Raw genomic sequence first — 20,532 nt, forward strand, 5'->3', positions numbered from 1 at the left:
CTATTAAAGATTATCGGCCGGGTGCGGTGGCTCACACCTGTAATCCCAACACTTTGGGAGGCCGAGATGGGTGGATCACGAGGTCAGGGATTGAGACCATCCTGGCTAACACGGTGAAACCCTGGCTCTACTAAAAATACAAAAAAAATTAGCTGGGCGTGGTGGTGGGCACCTGTAGTCCCAGTTACTCTGGAGGCTGAGGCAGGAGAATGGCGTGAACCCGGGAGGCGGAGCGTGCAGTGAGCCGAGATCGCGCCACTGCAACTCCAGCCTGGGCGACAGAGCGAGACTCCGTCTCAAAAAAAAAAAAAAAAAAAATTACCAAATAGACTTCTGGTTTCTGGTTCCACATGTAAGCAGCTTGGAAGCTGTCACTCCACCCTAACAACAAGTAAAAAGTTGAACAGAATGAAAAATCAATAACTCTTCTTGGATCTATAATAGAGGTAAGGACACAAGGCAAACTGCTGCCCATAAAACTGGAGAGACAGGTGAAAGGAGATGAATCACAGCTTACCAGAATGAGCCTAATAAATGGAAACCACTAAGGAAACCAGTGCTGGGGTAGAAAAACTTGAACCATCATTGACAAATTCCTGGAGGCTTAGTGTGGACAAGTCTGAGAGTTAAAAAACTCAAGGGGACACCTTGAGATACATGATTATGTTGTTTATTTGAAATCTTTCTACTTTTTTGATGTAGGCAGTTATTGCTATAAACTTCACTCTTAACACTGCTTTTGCTATATCCCATAGGGTTTGGTATGTTGTGTTTCTATTTTCATTCATTTCAAAAATTGTTTAAATTTCCTTAAGTTCCTCATTAACCCACTGATCATTCAGAAGCATGTTGTTTAATTTCCACATATTTACACAGTTTTTAAAAAGTATAACATCTTATTTGTAAAGCTTAATTTTGATATAAAATCTTACAAACACAGTATTATCTGATTTTTACATTTTCTCTTTTATTTGAACCAATAAAATTTACTTTTTTAACTTTTATTTTAGATTCAGTGGGTACATGTGCAGGTTTGTTACATGGGTATATTGCATGATGCTGAGGTTTGAGGTATGAATGAACCCATCAGTTAGGTACTAAGCTTAGTACCTAATCGTTAGTTTTTTAACCCTGGCCCCCTTCCTCCTCTAGTAGTCCCAGTTTTCTATTGTTGCCATCTTTATGTTCATGTATATCTAATAGTTAGCTCCCACTTATAAGTGAGAACATGCAGTATTTGGTTTTCTGAGCCTGCATTAATTCATTTAGGACAATGGCCTCCAGCTGCATCCATGTTGCTGCAAAAGACATGATTTCATTCTTTTTTATAAGTAAATAGTATTTTGTGGTGTATATATTTGTACAGTTTTGAAAGTTCCTCTCATTGATACCTAGTTTTATTCCATTGTGGTCAGAAAGGATACTTAATATGATTTCAATTATTTTAAATTTGTTGAGATTTGTTTTGTGGCCTTACACATGGTCTGTCCCGGAGAATGTTCCATGTGCTGATGAAAAGAATGTGTATTCTATAGCTATTTTATGAAATATTCTGTAATTGTCTGTTCTGTAATTGTCCATTTGGTCCAAGTACAGTTTCAATCCAATGTTTGTTGATCTGCTGTCTAGGCGATCTGTTCAATGCTCACAGTAGGATGTTAAAGTCACCAACATATACTGTATTGGAGTCTTTCTCCCCCTTTAAATCTAGTAATATTTGCTTTATGTATCTGGGTGCTTTGGTGTTGAGTGCATGTATATTTATAATTGTTACATCTTCTTGGTGAATTGATCCCTTTTTTTTTTTTTTTTTTTTTGAGACGGAGTCTTGCTCTGTTGCCCAGGCTGGAGTGCAGTGGCCGGATCTCAGCTCACTACAAGCTCCGCCTCCTGGGTTTACACCATTCTCCTGCCTCAGCCTCCGGAGCAGCTGGGACTACTGGCGCCCGCCACCTCGCCCGGCTAGTTCTTTGTATTTTTTTTTAGTAGAGATGGGGTTTCACCGTGTTAGCTGGGATGGTCTCGATCTCCTGATCTCGTGATCCGCCTGTCTCAGCCTCCCAAAGTGCTGGGACTACAGGCTTGAGGCACCGCGCCCGGTCCTGATCCCTTTATTATTTCATAATGACCTTCTTTGTCTTTCTATAGTTTTGGAACCAAAGTCTGTTTTATCTGATGTAAATATAGCTATTCCTGCTTGCTTTCGTTTTCTGTTTGCATGGAATATCTATCCCTTCACTTTCTGTCTGTCCTTACAGGCAAAGTGAGCTTTTGTAGGCAGCATATAGTTGAGTTATTTCCTTTATTCATTCAGGCAGTCTGTATCATTCAAGTGACTAATCGGTTTACATTCAAGGTTATTATAATAGGTGATGACTTACTGTAGCCATTTTGTTAACTGTATTCTGTTTTGTATATTCTTTCTTTCTTTCTTCTTGTTTTTCATTTCAGTTTGATGGTCTTCTGTAGTATAAAAGGTTTGATATTTTTTCTCTCTCTCCTTTGCATATCTGCTCTGCTGGTGAGTTTTATGCTTTTGTGTGTTTTCATAATGGTGATTATCACCTTTTTGCTTCCAGATGCAGGGATCCCTTGAATATTTCTTGTAGGGCTAGTCTAGTGGTTTTGCATTCCCCAGCTTTTGCTTGTCTGGGAAAGACTTTCTCCCTCATTTCTGAAGGAGAGATTTGTGGCTAGCAATACTTTTTCTTTCAGTACTTTGAATACCTCATTTTATTCTCTCTCGGTCTGGACAGTTTCAGCTGTGAGTCTAATGAGAATTCCCTTATATGTGACTTGATGCTTTTCTCTTACTCTTTTTAGAATTATTTGTCTTTGACTTTTGACAATTTGATAAAATATGCCTTGATGAGGACCTTTTGGGACTGAATCTATTTGGGAATCTTTGAGCTTCTTAGATCTGGATCGTCACCCCTCTCTTGGGAAGTTTTAAGTTACTGTTTCATTAAATAGTGTTTCTATTTTTCCAACTCCTTCCCTTGGGAACATGTACAATATGAAAATTTGTTTGCTTAAGTGTCCTTTCTTGTAGGCTTTCTTTACTCTTTTTCATTCTCATTTCTTTTTTTCTCCTCTATCTGGGTAATTTTCAAATGACTCACTTTCAAGCTCAGAGATTCTTCTGTTGAAACAAGTCTCTTGTTGAAGCTCTGTACTATATTGTTTTATTTTGGTACTTGAATTATTCAGCAGCAAGGGTGTCCATTTGGTTTTGTTTTGTTTTTTCTTTTGAGACAGAGTCTTGCTTTGTAGCCCAGGCTGGAGTGCAGTGGTGTGATCTTGACTTACTGCAACCTCCACCTCCTGGGTTCAAGCAATTCTCCTGTGTCAGCCTCCCAAGTAGCTGGGACTACAGGCACATGCCACCACACCTGGCTAATTTCTGTGTTTTTTAGTAGAGACACTATATTTGTCAGGCTGGTCTCCAACTCCTGACCTCAGGTGATCCACCTGCCTCGGCCTCCCAAAGTGCTAGGACTACAAGCATGAACCACCACATCTGACTGGTTCTTTTTTACTGTATCTATGTTTTTGTTGAATTTATTATTGACATCATGAATTGTTTTCCTAATTTTGTTGAATTGTCTTTTTTTTTTTTTTTTTTTTTTTTTTTTTGTATCTCACTGAGTTTCCTTAAGGTAATTATTTTGAATTCCTTTTCCAGCAATTCATTTATTTCCTTTTCATTCAGGTCTGTTACTAGAGTTACGATCCTTTGGTGGCGTCATATTTCCTTGCTTTTTCATTTCTTGTGTACCTGTGCTAATGTCTATGCATCTTGTGGAATAATCACCTCTTCCAAACTTTCTGGAATGGCTTTTCTAGAGAAACATTTTCACCTGCAGTTGGGTCTTAGTGCACTAGTTGAGAAGGGTGTGGTGACTTTGTTTCTGGGTAGGTGCAGTGGTATAGTCTCTGTGCAGCTTCTTTGGCTGCATTCAACATCAGCAATAACTGTGGGCATCTCAGTGGCTTAGGGGTGTGGAAATTTGTTGTCACAATAGCAGAGGTGTATGTGTTTTTTGTTTTTTGTTTTTGAGACAAGAGTCTTGCTCTGTCACCCAGGCTGGAGTGCAGTGGTGCCACCTCGGCTCACTGCAAGCTCCGCCTCCTGGGTTCATGCCATTCTCCTGCCTCAGCCTCCCCAGCAGCTGGGACTACAGGCGCCCGCCACCACGGCCAGCTAATTTTTTTGTATTTTTAGTAGAGACGGGGTTTCACTGTGTTAGCCAGGATGGTGTTGATCTCCTGACCTCGTGATCTGCCCACCTCGACCTCCCAAAGTGCTGGGAGGCGTGAGCCACCGCGCCAGGCCAGAGGTGTATGTTGTTAATGTCTTTGGTCCACAAAGGCTTTTGGGGTTCTCCAATTCTTGTTTTCCCTACAATGAGGAGACTTCACTAAGGGGATCCCTCTTGGTGTCAGGTCTGACATGGCATAAAATCAACTGCCATGGTGCTGGATTCCAGGTGCAAATGTTTAGATTGGCAGAGTCCTAGGATCAGAGTGAATCTTTCACTCTCTGTGGCAGGGCTGGACATAGGTTGCCCACACCATCAGACTCTAACCCCTTAGCAGCTTAGGTCCAGAGAGTTAGGCTGTAGCTGTGACTCTATTCTTAATAGGCAGGGAAGAGCCCTGGCCTGACTCTAAGGAAAAAGGTATGTTCTGGAGGTTTGAGCCTAGGGCACAGGGTATGGCTATAATTTGGGAGCTTGAGCCAGCAGGGCTCAGTGGCAGCTTGGGTGTGTGGGGATAAGGCACCATGTAGTGGTGACACTAGACTCTAAGATAGTAGGATTCAGCAGTATCCTAGACTCTGTGAGGCCAGGTGCAGCAGCAAATGCCCCAGTATGGCTGTTGTTTGGGTCCTGGGGGGGCAAGAAGCAGGACGACATGATTCAGTTTCTTAGGGATGGCACTATCTCAGCAGCTTAGACTCTAGGGAGCTAGTCCAGCTCCAGGGAAGCAGGGTACTACAATTTTTTGGCCTGTAGGGTTGGGTATTTCTGCTCAGACACTGGTTTGTTTCCCTGGGATGAAAGGTACTATGTTAGCTCAGCCATGGAATGAGCAGTTGCTCAGCTCAGCCAAAACACTGATTCCCAAGGGTTGATGTGCCAATCTACTCAGGCTGTGGGGGCCTGACTGTTCCAAGCAGCCCAGGCACCATTTCCCTGCCACACAGGGCTCTGACAAAGTACTTTTTCCTCGAGAGGGCGGTGCACAGTTTCAACTCAGGACCCTAGTGGCAGGGCATAGGCAAGTCTGAAAGAAGTAGATGGAGCTGTTCTGCTAAAGCACCATATCCCCAGGAAAGGGTACACAGCTCCATCTCTAGCCCAAGGGTGCAGGGTGAGGGGTAGGTGAAACAGTTCTATCTGCTGCTTGGCTTTACAGGGAAAGGTGTAACAGTTGCTTGGCCTGGGGATGTTAGACTACTCTGTTGGGGTGGGGTGGTTCCCCAGTAGTTTAGCATAAGGGATGAAGGGTGCTGTGGCTACTCACCTCTGGAGCAAGATGTGAGTAGTTCCAAGATAGCATTACACAGTCGCCATGTAGGCCACGGGGCAGGCACAGCTGGCTCCTTCTCTGAGGGGAACATAGTTGTATGGCCTCTAGGTAGCTACCCCAGCTGGGCTTAGGGCCTGTGAGGACTGCAGGGGACCCCAATAGGGGTCCAAAGTGTTGCTGTGGGCTGCCTACCCTTTTCACCATAGAAAGAAGTTCCTCCTGGTTCCTGGCTGATCTCAGCTAGGGGATGAGGTGGCATTCTCTATGTGGGTCTCCTGAGTTTCTGTGCTCACCAGGGTTTCTGTTACTGCTTTGATGTACTCTGGTGCTGTCCTTTATTTTCATTAAAATATGGTTTTTTATTTATTGTTTTGGCTGTCTTTGTGGAAGGGATGAGTGCTAGTATTTTCTAGTTGAATATCTTGCTGTCATTTCTCCTTTGAGTGGGTTTTGTCATCCTGCTTTTTCCTTCATTAATGTGCTAAATAAAACTCGTACTCATGCCGACTATATATCTGCATGAGAATTATATTTTTATCATTTCTATAATTATACTTTCACAAAAGGATATAACAAAGTCCCACAGAAGTATTGGTTGGGCTGAAGAAACAGGAATTCAGTTTAGCTTCCAGTATCAACTCCCAGAATGTCTGTATCTATTCTTATTTTGTTATAAGATTAACTACTTGATTTTCACAATAATCTCAAGACTAATAAATAAATAAATAATGACCAATTCACCACGATGATCAATCAATAATCATACCTAACCAATAAAGAATCATCAGAATAATGTTTACAACTAATTTCTTTACTATGGAAAAAACTACCCAAATCTCCAAATCTTTTAAATCACATAACACCATTTCAACTACCTTCTAACCATACAGCATGAAAGCAAAAAAAGCTCCATGATCAAACCTAAAGTCTCCCAGATAACCATATTTGAACCCCAGGTTTCAGGATGCTCTTCAGTAGCCATTGAAATAGGATAACTAAATGCTACAAGTAAAGCACCTAAACACCCTAAACATGCTAAAACAGAGCTATTAATCCTAAAAAATGTCCACGAAAAGTTATTACAGTAACAGATCCAACTCTATCACTTAAAACTAACCCAAAACATTCAAAACGGGAGACAGCTGTGAAGAAATGTTTGAAAACCAAAAATAAGGCCAGGCGTAGTGGCTCCCATCTGTAATCCCAGCATTCTGGGAGGCCGAGGCAGGCGGATCACCTGAGGTCAGGAGTTCGAGGCCAGCCTGGTCAACATGGTGGAACCCTCTATTAAAAGCACAAAAAATTAGCTGGGCATGGTGGCTGGCGCCTGTATTTCCAGCTACTCAGGAGGCTGAGGGAGGAGGATCACTTGAACTCAGGAGGCTGAGGCTGCAGTGTGCCGAGATCGCATCACTGCACTCCAGCCTGGGTAACAGAGTGAAACTCCATTTCCAAAAAAAAAAAAAACAAAAATAAGGCTGGGTGCGGTGGCTCACATCTATAATCCCAGCACTTTGGGAGGCCAAGGCGGGCGGATCACAAGGTTAGGAGTTCAAGACCAGCCTGGCCAATATGGTGAAACCCCATCTCTACTAAAAATACAAAAATATAAGCTGGGTGTGGTGGCGGATCACAAGGTCAGGAGTTCAAGACCAGCCTGGCCAATATGGTAAAACCCCATCTCTACTAAAAATATAAAAATATAAGCTGGGTGTGGTGGCGGGCGCCTACAATCACAACTACTCAAGAGGCTGAGGCAGGAGAATTGCTTGAACTGGAACTCAGGAGGCAGAGGTTGCAGTGAGCCAAGATCACGCCACTGCATTCCACCCTGGGCTACAGAGAGAGACTCTGTCTCAAAAATAAATAAATAAATATAAAAAAAGAAAACTAAAAATAAGGATGCTATTTAATAAGTTATTAAGTACTAAATGTTTCTGAATGTACTTAGGATTATGAAAAAAAGTTAAATTCATGATTCCCACATGGTAGCTAACCATGACCACTGACATGAGAAATAACTGTTGTTGTCTTTCAGCAATAAGGACCACTAAGGTCCAATAAAGACCACCAAGAAAAATCATCCATTAATTAAAATTCATCAACTCTACTGTTCCATCAAACATGTCAGCCTGATGAAACTTTGGCTCAATTTTAGGAGTAAGTTTAATTCTGTAAATCCTAATAAGACTTTTATCAGGCATATATTATACATCAGATATAATAATAGCCTTTTCATCTAGAACATACCTTTGCCAAAATATTAACTATAGCTAACTAATATATACATCCTAATGGAGCACCTCTAGTTTTTATGTGTCTATGTATGAGACATACTGCAGAAGCTACATACACTCAGAAACCTAGAATATCAGAGTAATCATATTATTTTCATATATGGAAATAGCATGTATAGACTATGTACTCCTAAGAGGACAAATATTCTGAGCAACTACAGTAATAAGAAATCCACTTTCAACTATTTCTTATATTAATACTAATTAATATAATGAATCTGAAATGGAGTCTCAGTAGATGATACAGCGTGGATGTGTGTCCCCTCCTAATCTTATGTTGAAATGTGACCTCCAATATTAGAAGTGAGGCCTAGTGAGAGGTATTTGGGACATGGGGGCAGATCCCTTATGAATGATTTGGTGCCCTCCCCTCAGTAATGAGCGAATTCTCATTCTTAGTTCATGCAAGAGCTGGTTGTTCAAAGGAACCTAGTACCTCCTTCTCTCTTTCTTGCTCCCTCTCTCGTCATGTGACATGCCTTGCTTCCCCTTCACCTTCTGCCATGAGTAAAAGCTTCCTCACCAGAAGCTGAACAGATGCTGGTATCATTCTTGTAGAGCTTGTACAACCATGAGCCAAATAAACCTCTTTTCTTTAAAAATTATCCAGTCCTAGGTATTCCTTTATAGCAACACAAAATGGACACACACAGTAGATAAGTCCATCTGTATATAATTCTTCACTTTTCCCTATTTTTACATGAAACATGATCAAACAGCCCTCAGGATTAACATCAAACATAAATAAAATTCCATTCCACCAGTACACGATCAAAAATCCCTTAATATTTCTTTTCCTAATTACACTACTACTGTATAAGGGAGCTATTACCACAGCTGAGCCTCACACCTTGCTATCTCTGCTGTCACATATGCTAGCAATATGGATGCCTGCTATCTATCTTGTTGAGACGTTTATTTTCAAAATCAAAGTCTCAAATGAGTATATCTGATTGGGCAGAACCTAGGTCACATGAATTCCTAGTCATAAAAAAAGCCGGAAAACATAGGTTGTTTTGTTTTCTTTAATCTATCTTGAAAAAGTAGGCTTGACCTTTATCAAATGCAATTCTGACTTTTACCCATTTAAAACACTCAAGGATAATTCTAAACTCTTTAACTTGTTATGTAAGCATTGCCATAATCTCCCATCAACATGTTTTCCAGATTATTCTCCCAATCTACCTCCCATCTACTTCCTACCCCTCTCTTCCTTCCTATCTCCTTTCCTCTATCCTTCCCTCCCTCTCTCCTTCACACACACACACACCCCCCACACCCTGTTGCTCCGAAACACATCATCATTACTGCCCTTGGTTCCCCTTGGTAATGATCTTCCCTCAGCTCAAATCATAGCTGTGCATAAAGTATTCCCCAACATCTTCCAGAGGAACCATTCACACTTGCCTCAAAATTAACACTACACAGCACAGCACATGCTTTATACTGTACCACATCTATTAGTCTATACATCTCCTTCCAGAACCTCCCATCCATGTTTCCCAGTCTGAGTTAGAAGTTGTTCTTGTGTGCTCCTGAAGCAACTTGAAATTAACTCTAGTTTTGTACTTATCACAGTGTATAGTAACTGTCTGTTTCTTATACTAGCCTGTGAATTCCATTAAAGCTGGATGTGTGCTTATTCACTATTATATTCTATGTGCCTTGTACCATTAGGTGCTCAATATATATTTGTTGAATGGCAAGAAGAAAAAATCAAAAATATCTGTCCTAGTCTGCCTCACCCAGAAAAACGTTATATACATGTTAGGCACACTGTAAAAGCTTATGAAATATTTGGGTAAAAAGAAATTACAAGGATAAGTTTACAAGTTCGCCTTCAGACTTTCTAGCGAATGCAGAAAGCAGCAATCAGACTCACTACATTACTGAAAAAGCCCTCCTGCCAATACTATAGCCCTGCTACCATACTGGTATGAAATCGTGTGGATACTTGCCTATCTTCATCTATGGCCTTTATTTTCAGGAGCAACACATGATCTCTTACAAAAATTCAATGCAGGTTTGTGAAACTTGGGAATGTGTCTTACCTCTGGTTTTACAAACCATTTGCCTGCATTCAGAGTCGACAGGAAATCCCAACTGAAGGCAGCAGGGTTCTTGAAGGCAGATTCTGGCTGAACTTCCCAGATATTGGTTGTTCTTCTCAGGTCAAAGTCATGCATGAGGAAGGGCACACGATCATAACTGAGGCAGAGGTAGAAAAGAAGGGCAGGGGTAGATAGGCTGAATTTAGCTACCTTGGTAGACAGCCTCCCCAGAAAGTCCTTCAAAGTCACAGGTGTCACTAGGGCTCCTTACTCCCTCTCAAATCTTAGAAAAGGGCTACATATCAGTCACTTACACTTTGATGTCAATATGTTTTCTGCTTTAGGGATCAGTCTTTCATGATATATAATCACATTAGTGGTGAAAGAATAGCTTCTCTATTCAGGGGCTTTCTGGCATTAGGAAAACAGTAGGTACAGTAGTGGCCTGAAAATAAAGTGAATGGAGGTAGGGATGATGCAAGGTCCTCAGGTTCCAGGACCATACTAAGCAGGCGTCCACACAGTTTTCCTGTATTATTCTGATCCTTTCCCAGCTAGACACTGCACTGAGTATTTCTTTTGTTTGGTTTTGTTTTGTCTTTTGACACAGTCTTGCTCTGTCACCCAGACTGGAGTGCAGTGGCACGATCTTGGCTCACCACAACCTCCGCCTCCTGGGTTCAAGTGATTCTCCTGCCTCAGCCTCCCAAGTAGCTGAAACTACAGGTGTGTACCACCATGCCTGGCTTATTTTTGTATTTTTTTAGTAAAGATAGGATTTTGTCATGTTGGCCAGGCTGGTCTCAAACTCCTGGCCTCAAGTGATCTGCCCACCTCAGCCTCCCAAAGTGCTGGGATTATAGGCATGAGTCTCCGTGCACGGCCTACACTGAGTATTCCTGGTCCTAGACTCTTCACATCAGACAGTATCATAAGGTAAGTTCCTTATTCTTCTATCTGCAATTTGCTTTGGAGAATCTCTGATTTTATGAAACTATCTCTCCCTTTCTCATTAAAATATCTATGAAGAGAACATCTATAATGAGGAAGATAAGGCTTGGAACTTACTCTCCTGCCATAAACAACTAGAAAACTGGACAAAATAAAGGAAAAAACTATTTTCAGTTAATGGACAAAAGGATGCACAATATTACTACGATCTCTGAGAAAAGGCAAAAACAAAAAATGACGTAAGCAATTCCATCACCCAGGCTTCTTTCCTGCAGGTGAATACTGAATTCCAGTACAGGGTAGGGGAACCTAAAAGGGACCTAACTGTCCTGCTGAAACGAGAAGAGATTAGAGTAAGTGGGGAGCCAAGACAGCTAGAATTTGTGGGCTAGAGTCCCATAAAGGATAGAGTTATGCAAAAACAAAGACACAGTTCCAAGAAAATATGCAAAAGTTCATAAGTGTATGGCTACATATCAATCTGTATGTGTACAGAGTACAACTATGAAGCTTGGCAAGAACAACTTCTAAGAAAATATTACCAGACAGTTCTAAGACAATCGGAGCTTGCATGGGGTATGAATCATTCAAGTTCCATCCAGCAAGAGAGGAGAGTCCTCAGTAATTACAAAGGCATTCTTTAGAGACTCCACAAGATCACACCTTAGAAAAGGGGACAATTGGCTGGGCGCGGTGGCTCATGCCTGTAATCCCAACACTGTGGCAGGCAGATCACAAGGTCAAGAGATCAAGACCATCCCGGCCAACATGGTGAAACCCCGTCTCTACTAAAAACACAAAAATTAGCCAGGCGTGGTGGTACACGCCTGTACTCCCAGCTACTTGAGAGGCTGAGGTAGGAGAATCACTTGAACCTGGGAGGCGGACGTTGCGGTTAGACAAGATCGCGCCATTGGACTCCAGCCTGGGCAACAAGTGTGAAACTCTGTCTCAGGGAAAAAAAAAGGGCAGGGAGGGCGGTAATTTAGAACTACAACGGCTTTAGAGCCACTTTAGATCCTCTAAAAAAGAGCTTAAAAACAAGCTTCCAAAGAAAAGACCAAACTAGTCTGGAAGTAACAACTATCTGCTAGAAAACGACCAACCTTAAAGGATACAAGATATAGCACCCAACAATGTAAAACTACAAGTCCAGCATGTAATCAAAACTTACTAGAGACATAAACAAGCAGGAAAATGTGACCATATGGAAGAGGAATTACTCAACAGGGACAAACTCAAAAGTGAAAAAGATGACAGAATTCATAGACAAGGGTGTTAAACAGTGTAGAACAAAATTATAAAGATGTAAACAAGGTATGTAAAGGAAAACATGAACATAATGAAGATATACATACAAGGTATAAAAAATGGAAATTTAGAGATAAAATATAATAACAAATGAAAATTTCACTGCATGAAATTTAAAACAGATCAGATATTGCAGATCATGCAAAGAACAATGAATTTAAAGATGTAGCATTAGCTGGGCATGGTGGCTCACGCCTGTAATCCCAGCACTTTGGGAGGCCGAGGCAGGTGGATCACCTGAGGTCGCGAGTTCAAGACCAGCCTAACCAACATGGAGAAACCCTGTCTCCACTAAAAATACAAACTTAGCCGGGGTGGTGGCGCATGCCTGTAATCCCAGCTACTCGGGAGGCTGTGGCAGGAGAATTGCTTGAACCCGGGAGGCGGAGGCTGCGGTGAGCACCATTGCACTCCAGCCTGGGCAAAAAAAAAAAAAAAAAGAGCGAAACTCTGTCTCAAAAAATAAATAAATCAATAAAAATAAAGATGTAGCATTAGAATCTATCCAAATGAAAGCATAGAAAGAAGACTGAAACAAAAAAGAATGGGGCATCAGTGACCTGTAAGGCAATGATCAAGCAGTATTATATATATATGTAAATGGAGTCCTAAAAAAGAAGGGAGGTGCAGAAAAAGACATTTCAAAAAGTAAAACTAAAACTTTTCAAAATTTGATGAAGATTTGAACTGAATGCTGAATTCTTTCCTGGCTAAAAGTCTCCAAACTAATGTCTTCAAATTCTCTTCCCATTTTTCTCACTTAGACTCAATGAAATTGCTACTATCTGTTTCCTGAAAGCATATCCAGGATGGTCTTGATCTCCTGACCTTGTGATACATAAACTACAGGCAAGAAAAATCTGTCAGATTGCCACTGCCTGCTTCCACATTAACTGAAGATGTTTTGAGCCTAACATCCATTTTTTTTTTTTTTTTTAAACAGAATCTTACTCTGTCACCCAGGCTGGAATGTAGTGGTGCCATCTCAGTTCACTGCAACCTCCGCCTCCTGGGTTCAAGTGATTCTCCTGCCTCAGCCTCCTGAGTAGCTGGGATTACAGGTGCCCACCACCACACCCGGCTAATTTTTGTATTTTTAGTAGAGACAGGATTTCACCTTGTTGGCCAGGCTGGTCTCGAACTCCTGACCTCAGGTGATCTCCCTGCCTCAGCCTCCCAAAGTGCTGGGATTACAGGCTTGAGCCACCATGCCTGGTCAAATCTAACATCTGACACCTCAACTGACTGTCCTCCAGACTAAGGAAACTGGTTTATAGATTTCTCCAAACATTACATTTGTTTTTCTTCCATTTGAAAGCTCATTTGCAATACTAACTCCTGAAGTGAGATACAGCTGTTTAATGGGACTGGGCTATTCCCAGAAATAGAAGACTGGTTTACGAGGATCCTTTGCCACTCAGCTATTTACTCAGTTTTCCCACCAACTCAGCTTTTAGTGTGTGAAACCTCTAGGGAAGCTTCAGATGGGGATGTTGGAGCTCAGAAACCTACACCAAAAATGTGGTATGCTGACATGCTGAAATAAAGAAGGCTGTTAGGCATAATGGTTTAAGCTCTTTGGCCCAGGTAGTTCTGAATAATTAAATTGTATTAGATTTCCTTTTGGCAAAACAAGTGGGTATCTGTGCAATAGCTAATACCACTTGTTGTGAATAGAAAAAATTTCCAAATAAGCTAAATGGTTATGAGAGGTGTGTACCACAGATCCCCTTAAATGATCTCTTTAGCTGGCTTCCTAAGGGAATAGGAAACTGGTTTTAATTCCCCTTACAAACTCTTACTATTGTGATCTTGTTCTTCTTTCTATTCACAACAGACAACAGGGACTAGTAACAAAAGAACTGACACTTTTGTCATGCAGAATCAGAACCCTATACCTGGCATTCAAGAACATTTACAGGCTACTACAAAGCAGTTTCATTACTCAAATCCTAATTATGGTCCCCCGACCCCTGTCAGCAGGAATCAGCCAAAGCGGTCATGGCCCAATTCCTCCTTAATGATCACACTTCAGGATTGAGAGATAAAGAAGATAAGGGGGTACTGAAGCCATCCTCACAGGGTTAACAAGAATTCTGGACAGCAACATAGCTATAATTAAGCATTAATCAGGCTTCACTTTGAACCACTTCCTTGTAATGGAAAGTCATTTGACATTGACCATTTGCATCCCCAATGTTTCTATAGATAGGATTTCTGACATTAGAATCACAAGGCTTTTGTTTAAGAATTGCTTAAGATGTTTTTCAGATCCCATATTCTGGTAAAACAGTTGATGCGAACCAGTTTGAAGACCCCCACAGAGGAACAGAATCAGCATGAGAATATAGTTTCTTCATCTCCCTGTCCCTTGACTTCGCCCTGTACTCTTTGATCAATCAACAATCTCCACACTCCAGCCCACTCCAAAACCATTAAAAACTCTAGCCCCAAACTCCTTAGGGAGATGGATTTGAGGTTTCCTCCTATTTCCTCATTTGGTGACTCTATCACTAAACCTCTTTCTGCTGCAAAAAAAAAAAAAAAAAAAAAAAAAAAAAAAAAAGTAGCTGGGGCCAGGGGTGGGCATATGTGGAGGGGAATACAGATAAGCATCCAGAAGATTTCTCATCAAAACATAAGACAGAAAACTATGAAATAACATATTTTTACATGCTTGAAGAAAACTACTGCCAACTTGGAATTATATATGCAGCAAAAATATTCTTCAAAATAAAGGGAAAATTAAAATATTTCATACAAACAAAGAGACTAATTCATTTCCAGCATATCTTTACTGTAAAAAAGATTAAAATAATTATTAGACAAAAAGGAAATTGATACAATTTGAAACTTGGATCTACACAAAAGAATAAATAGTGCCAGAAATGATAAATACATGAGTAAATACAGAAACTTTTCTCATTTTTTAAAACAGAATTAACTGTTTAAAGCAAAAAGTAATAGCAATGTATAATGAGGTTCATGATAGCACCAGGTCATACTATGAGAGACATGAAATGTTAATGTACTGATAAAAGACACTGTTAGTGTACTGACAAAATAGCTTTACACATAAATGTGTAATACTCAAAGGGAGAAATAACTTAAAGATCATATTGTAAACTCTAGCACAACCACTGGGGGAAAAAAAGGTATAGCTAATAATCCAATAGTAGAGATAAAGTTCTAAAAAATGTTCCATTAGTCCAAAAGGAGGCAGGAAAGGAGAAAACAAATAACAAAATGATAGTGCACTTGCCATGGGTCTAAAATTTAAAGGGGTGCCAAAAACTAATAAGATAAATACTATCTTAATACAATATTTTAAAAAACAAAACCAATGCAAAAATCCACTATAAACAAAATATTAAATTTTAAATGAAGATAAGATAGTATTACTGATTTTTCCTTTTGCCTCAGGTTCTCATGTGGCTTGGCATGACACATCTTCATTAAAATTTTTGACATTTTGTTCATCATGAATGCTAAAGGGTAGGCAATACCAACGGAAACTAGTTATCACACACATACTTGTTACGTGTGACATTTACATTTATTTCCCTTAAAAAGTTAGGTGGAAACCGCGTTAGCAGAGAGGGAGTAAGAGCAGTAGGCACAAACAAGTTTATTGGGATCTTTCAATCTCTCTAACTCAGCTTCCATGGACTGCCAGTGACTGTTGGCAAGATTTCTCCTATTGGTCCACATGAGGAGGTCAGCATTTCTTCAGGATCTGTGTTTCTGCAATCCCCAGAAAACTCAATTCAGTGTTCTCCAGAGAGGTGTATGGCTGGCTGGGCTTTTATGCTAAAAATTTTATTAGAGGACTGGGAATAATAGCAGCCAAAAATTTTGCATAGATCTTCTCAGAATCTCCCAAAGCTTTCTCTCAGAGGCAAATAACTTGTTTACATTACTTGCTCTTTAGGTTTAAAAAATTTCTCTGCCTTTTCAAATGTTTCTCAAAATTATGTTCAAATGAAGGTTTCATATAAATCTGTTTCACATTTAAGGGCAACATAGCTGCAATTCTATCAAGTGGCATGAGCACTATCAAATTCACTTTGGGGTGAACTTGGGGTAGGGATCAGACATCCTTTACAACTATTTTATCACATATCTCAAAAATTCCAACATTAAAGGCAAGAAGGGAAGGAGGAGCCAGCAAAAGAAGTCACATAGGAAACAGCCAGGTAGGAAGAAAATCAGGAGAGTATGGTATTCTAATAGCCAAATGAAGAAAGTGTTTCAAAAATGAAGGACTACTCAAATGCTGAGAGGTTAAGATGAAAACTGAAAATTTACTACGATATTTAGGAAGTCTGAGGTCCCTGATAACTTAGTAAGAGCTCTGAGAAGTGGTGTAGAAGAAGCCTGATTGGGATAGGCTCAAAAAGGATTAAAAGTTATCTAAAACAAAGGGGAGGATTGAGAGAAGGCAAAGAAAGGCAATGTTGGGGTTCAAGACACTCATCCTAAAATATGACTGCAGGAGACCAGAACATGACACCCCAATATATACCTCTTTGGCATACTGATTATTTTGAGCTGATTATTTTAAGAAACTGCAGACACAGGAGAAGCTCTGAAAAGTTGCCCTTTTGTAAAGGAAATTTGTATTTATAAAGGAAATTTTCATTAGTAAAAGGATCTGTAACAATAAGAGAGCTGCTCTGAAATCATTTTATAATCAAGAGACTTACATCTGTATAATAAAACAACCTTTATTCACCACACATTTTCTTCCCTCTTCTTCCCACAATTTATCACTGCCCCCATACAAGCCCCTCTTCCTTTCTATAGCTCAGGAAACTATACAAGCCTCAATCATCTGGTCTTTTCCTTGAATCTCAAATTTTTGTGGGACTCCCATGTATACATACATAATTAAAATCATTTTTCTCCTGTTAATCTGTCTTACATCAATTTAATTTGTAGACCAGCCAAAGAACCCAGAAGGGTAGAGACTAACAAAAATTTTTGATCCTCTACAACAGTACAGATCACTCTTTGGAGGAATGTTGCTTAAAAGAAAGTGAAGACATGGGGCATAAACTGGAGCAGGATATAGGGCCTAGTAAAGTTTTAAGATGTCAGAATGGATCATCTTCGGAGTTTAGAATCATTTTGTCTATATCTTTATTTACAAAAAGCTGACGAGATTCTTTTCTTTAAATTCTATTTTGAGAGGATTGTAGATTCACATGTGTTTGTAAGAAATAATACAGAGAGACCCTTAGCCCATTTCCCCCAATAGTAACATCTTGCATAACTATACTATACTATCACAACAAGGAAACTGACATTGATAAAATCTATGACCTCATTCAGATTTCATTCATTTTACATGAACTTATTTGTATATTTAGTTCTATGTTAATTTTATCACACATGCAGACACATCACCACCACCACAGTAAAGATACAGAATGGTAAATATACAAGAAGAGTTTTGTGTTACCTTTTAAAGTGGGAGCTACCTCTCTCCCTCCTTCACCCCTGGAAACCACTGATTTTTCTCCATCACTCTAATGTCGTCATCTGAATGTGATATTCAAATGGAATCATACAGTATATAACCTTTTGAGAATGGCTTTATTCACTCAACGTAATTCCCATGAGGTCCATCCAAACAGCAGCATGTTTCAATAGTTCATTCATTTTTACTGCTGGGTAATATTCAACAGTATGGATGAACACAGTTTAATTATTAAACCTCTTACAGGACATTTGGGTTGTTTCTAGATTTGGGCTATTACAAATAAAACAGCTAAGAAAATTAATGTAAAGTTTTTTTTCTATATGAACATTAAGTCTTCTTTTCTCTGGAATAAATGCCCAGGAGTGCAATTTCTGGGGTGTATGGTAAGTATATATAGCAATGTGCCACATAATGACATTTCAGTCAACAACAGACTCCATATATGACAGTGGCCCCATAAGATTATAATGGAGCTGAAAATTTCCTATCACCTAGTGACTCTGTAGCCATAATATTGTAGCATAATACCTTACTTGTATGTTTATGGTGATACTTGTGTAAACCAACCTGTATAGCCAATCACATAAAAGTATAGCACATACAACTACAGACAGTACATAATACCTGATGACAATAAACAACTGTTACTGGTTTATATATTTACTACACTATTTTTAAATTTAGAGTATATACATTCTATTATATATAAAAAAATTAAATGTAAAACAGCCTCAGGCAGTCCTTCAGGAGGTATTTGAGAAAGCATTGTTTCCATATGAGATGACTGCTCCATGCATGTTATTATCCCTGCAGACACTGCAGTGGGACAAGATGCGAAGGTGGAAGACAGTGGTATTAATGATCCCGACCCTGTGTAAGCCTAGGCTAATGTGTGTGCTTGTGTCTTCATTTCTAACAAAAAAGTTAAAAAAAAAATTAAAATAGAAAACAGCTTAGAGAATAAGGTTATAAAGAAAAAATGTTTTTTGCACAGCTGTACAATGCGTTTGTGCTTACACTGTTATCACAAAAGAGTCAAAAAGTTACAATAAACTGGGGTTAATTTATTATTGAAATTTTTTTTATGAATTTAGTACAGTCTAAGTGTACAGTGTTTATAGTCTTCAGTAGTACACATAATGTCCTAGGCCTTCACATTCACTCACCACTCACTCACTGACTCACCCAGAGCAACTTCCAGTCCTGCAGGCTGCATTCATGGTAATTGCCCTATATAGGTGTACAATGTTTTATCTTTTATATTGTTATTTTTACCATACTTTTTCTATGTTTGGATATGTTTAGATACACAAATACCTGCCATTGTTCTACAATTGCCTACAGTATTCAGTAGAGTAACACGCTGTACAGGTTTGCAGCCGAAGAGTAACAGGTCATACCATACAGCCCAGGTGTGCAGTAGGTTATGCCATCTAGGTTTGTGTAAGTTCACTCTATGATGTTCACACAATGACAAAATTGCCTAACAACGCATTTCTTAGAACATATCCTCATCATTAAGTGAGATAGGACTGCATTTAGTTTTATAAATAACTGTCAAACTTACTTGGAGTGGCTATACAATTTTATGTTTCCACCAGGAACATATGAGTGATTCAATTTGTCTGCCAGCATTTACTGTTCTTGCTATTTTTTAATTTAGCCATTCTGATAGGTGAATAGTGTTAGTTTTAATATGCATTTTCCTAAAGGCTAATGCAGTTGAACATCTTCTCAATACTTATTTGCTATCTGTATATTCTCTTCAGTGACATATCTACACATGTATTTCGCCCATTTTCTAATTGGATTGTTTGGTTTGTTTTTGTTTTCATTTTACTGTTGAGTTTTGGAAATTTATATATCCTAGACACAAGTCTTTTGCCAGATATGTGTTTTACAAATATTGTCTCCCAGTCTGACACTGGTCTTTTCATTCTTCTCATATGGTCTTGGACAGAGCAAAAGCTTCTCAGAAAGAATTCCCTGGAATTTTCTCCTTCCCCCATCTCTGCTTGGTTCAAGGCTCAACCCAAACACAACTTTGAGCATAAAGATTTTTTTTCTTTTTTTTTTCCACACAATAGGAAGTGACCTTTTCCTCCACTGAGGTTCCATTACACTTATTTTTCTCTGGATGGCTCTTGCCACAAATGGCCTTATTCTGTAGTTATCTGTAAACATTCCATGTCTCCTTCACTAGCTGGAACATCTTTTAGGTATGACTATATCTTACTCATTTGCATCTCCCAAGCACTCAGAAGAAGGCCTGGAATATAGCAAATGCTCAGGGAATGTTAAATTGCTAAGGTAGTACATAGGGTGAAGTGGTAAGCACAGTTTGCAATGGCACCATATTTGAATCATGTGTGAAGACTATTATCGAGTGTGTCTGATTTGTAACCCTGTCACTGAAAACATGGAGGTGCAGAGGTGTGGTTTGTGAGATGTGGTTCATCTGTGTAGTACCTGCATATATGCCATGTGAATACAGGAACAACTCCCTCGGGCTTGCTGTCTCTACACCTCAGGCCAGGCTGGTTCTCTTGCATGGCAATGAACTTATCCCCTCCTCCCCCGACCCCAGCTCCCTGCTTTCTTACCTTAAGTGTATGTCAGTCTCCAATCCATGGGCTCCATGTTCAACAGCTTTCTCAAAGGACATCATGGTATTCTCAGGCCCCAACTGGAGAAGAAAAGGACATCAGGCCCTAAGCCTTAGAGTCTCTTCTCCCAGCATTCCTTTTATGGTAGGGGTAGAACCCAGTAGGATTTTGGGCAGCAGAGTTTGGTTCCCTCAGATCTCCTTTCAAAACCTGTATATCCTCCATCCAAGCTGATTCTGGGACTCTGCTCACCTGAGGCAATGTCACTGGGCACAGTAAAGAGAAATGGACCGGGA

The 20,532-nt window shown here is 39.8% G+C and overlaps 1 protein-coding gene across 8 annotated transcripts in view; it reads right to left on the minus strand.

Annotated features, from left to right (window-relative positions):
* Window positions 1-20,532, minus strand: part of GDPD4 (glycerophosphodiester phosphodiesterase domain containing 4) — an 84,677-nt gene that overhangs the window by 32,226 nt on the left and 31,919 nt on the right. For all 8 annotated transcript variants that reach the window (XM_017893589.1, XM_017893588.1, XM_017893585.1 and 5 more), the window contains 2 exons: window positions 20,234-20,316; window positions 9,884-10,040 (listed from right to left, as the gene is read on the minus strand). In XM_017893589.1, coding sequence (XP_017749078.1) covers window positions 9,884-10,040; window positions 20,234-20,316 — 240 coding nt within the window. The remainder of the gene's footprint in view (window positions 1-9,883; window positions 10,041-20,233; window positions 20,317-20,532) is intronic.

The sequence above is a fragment of the Rhinopithecus bieti genome, unplaced genomic scaffold, assembly GCF_001698545.2.
Source record: "Rhinopithecus bieti isolate Rb0 unplaced genomic scaffold, ASM169854v2 scaffold_23868, whole genome shotgun sequence".
Taxonomy (NCBI): domain Eukaryota; kingdom Metazoa; phylum Chordata; class Mammalia; order Primates; family Cercopithecidae; genus Rhinopithecus; species Rhinopithecus bieti.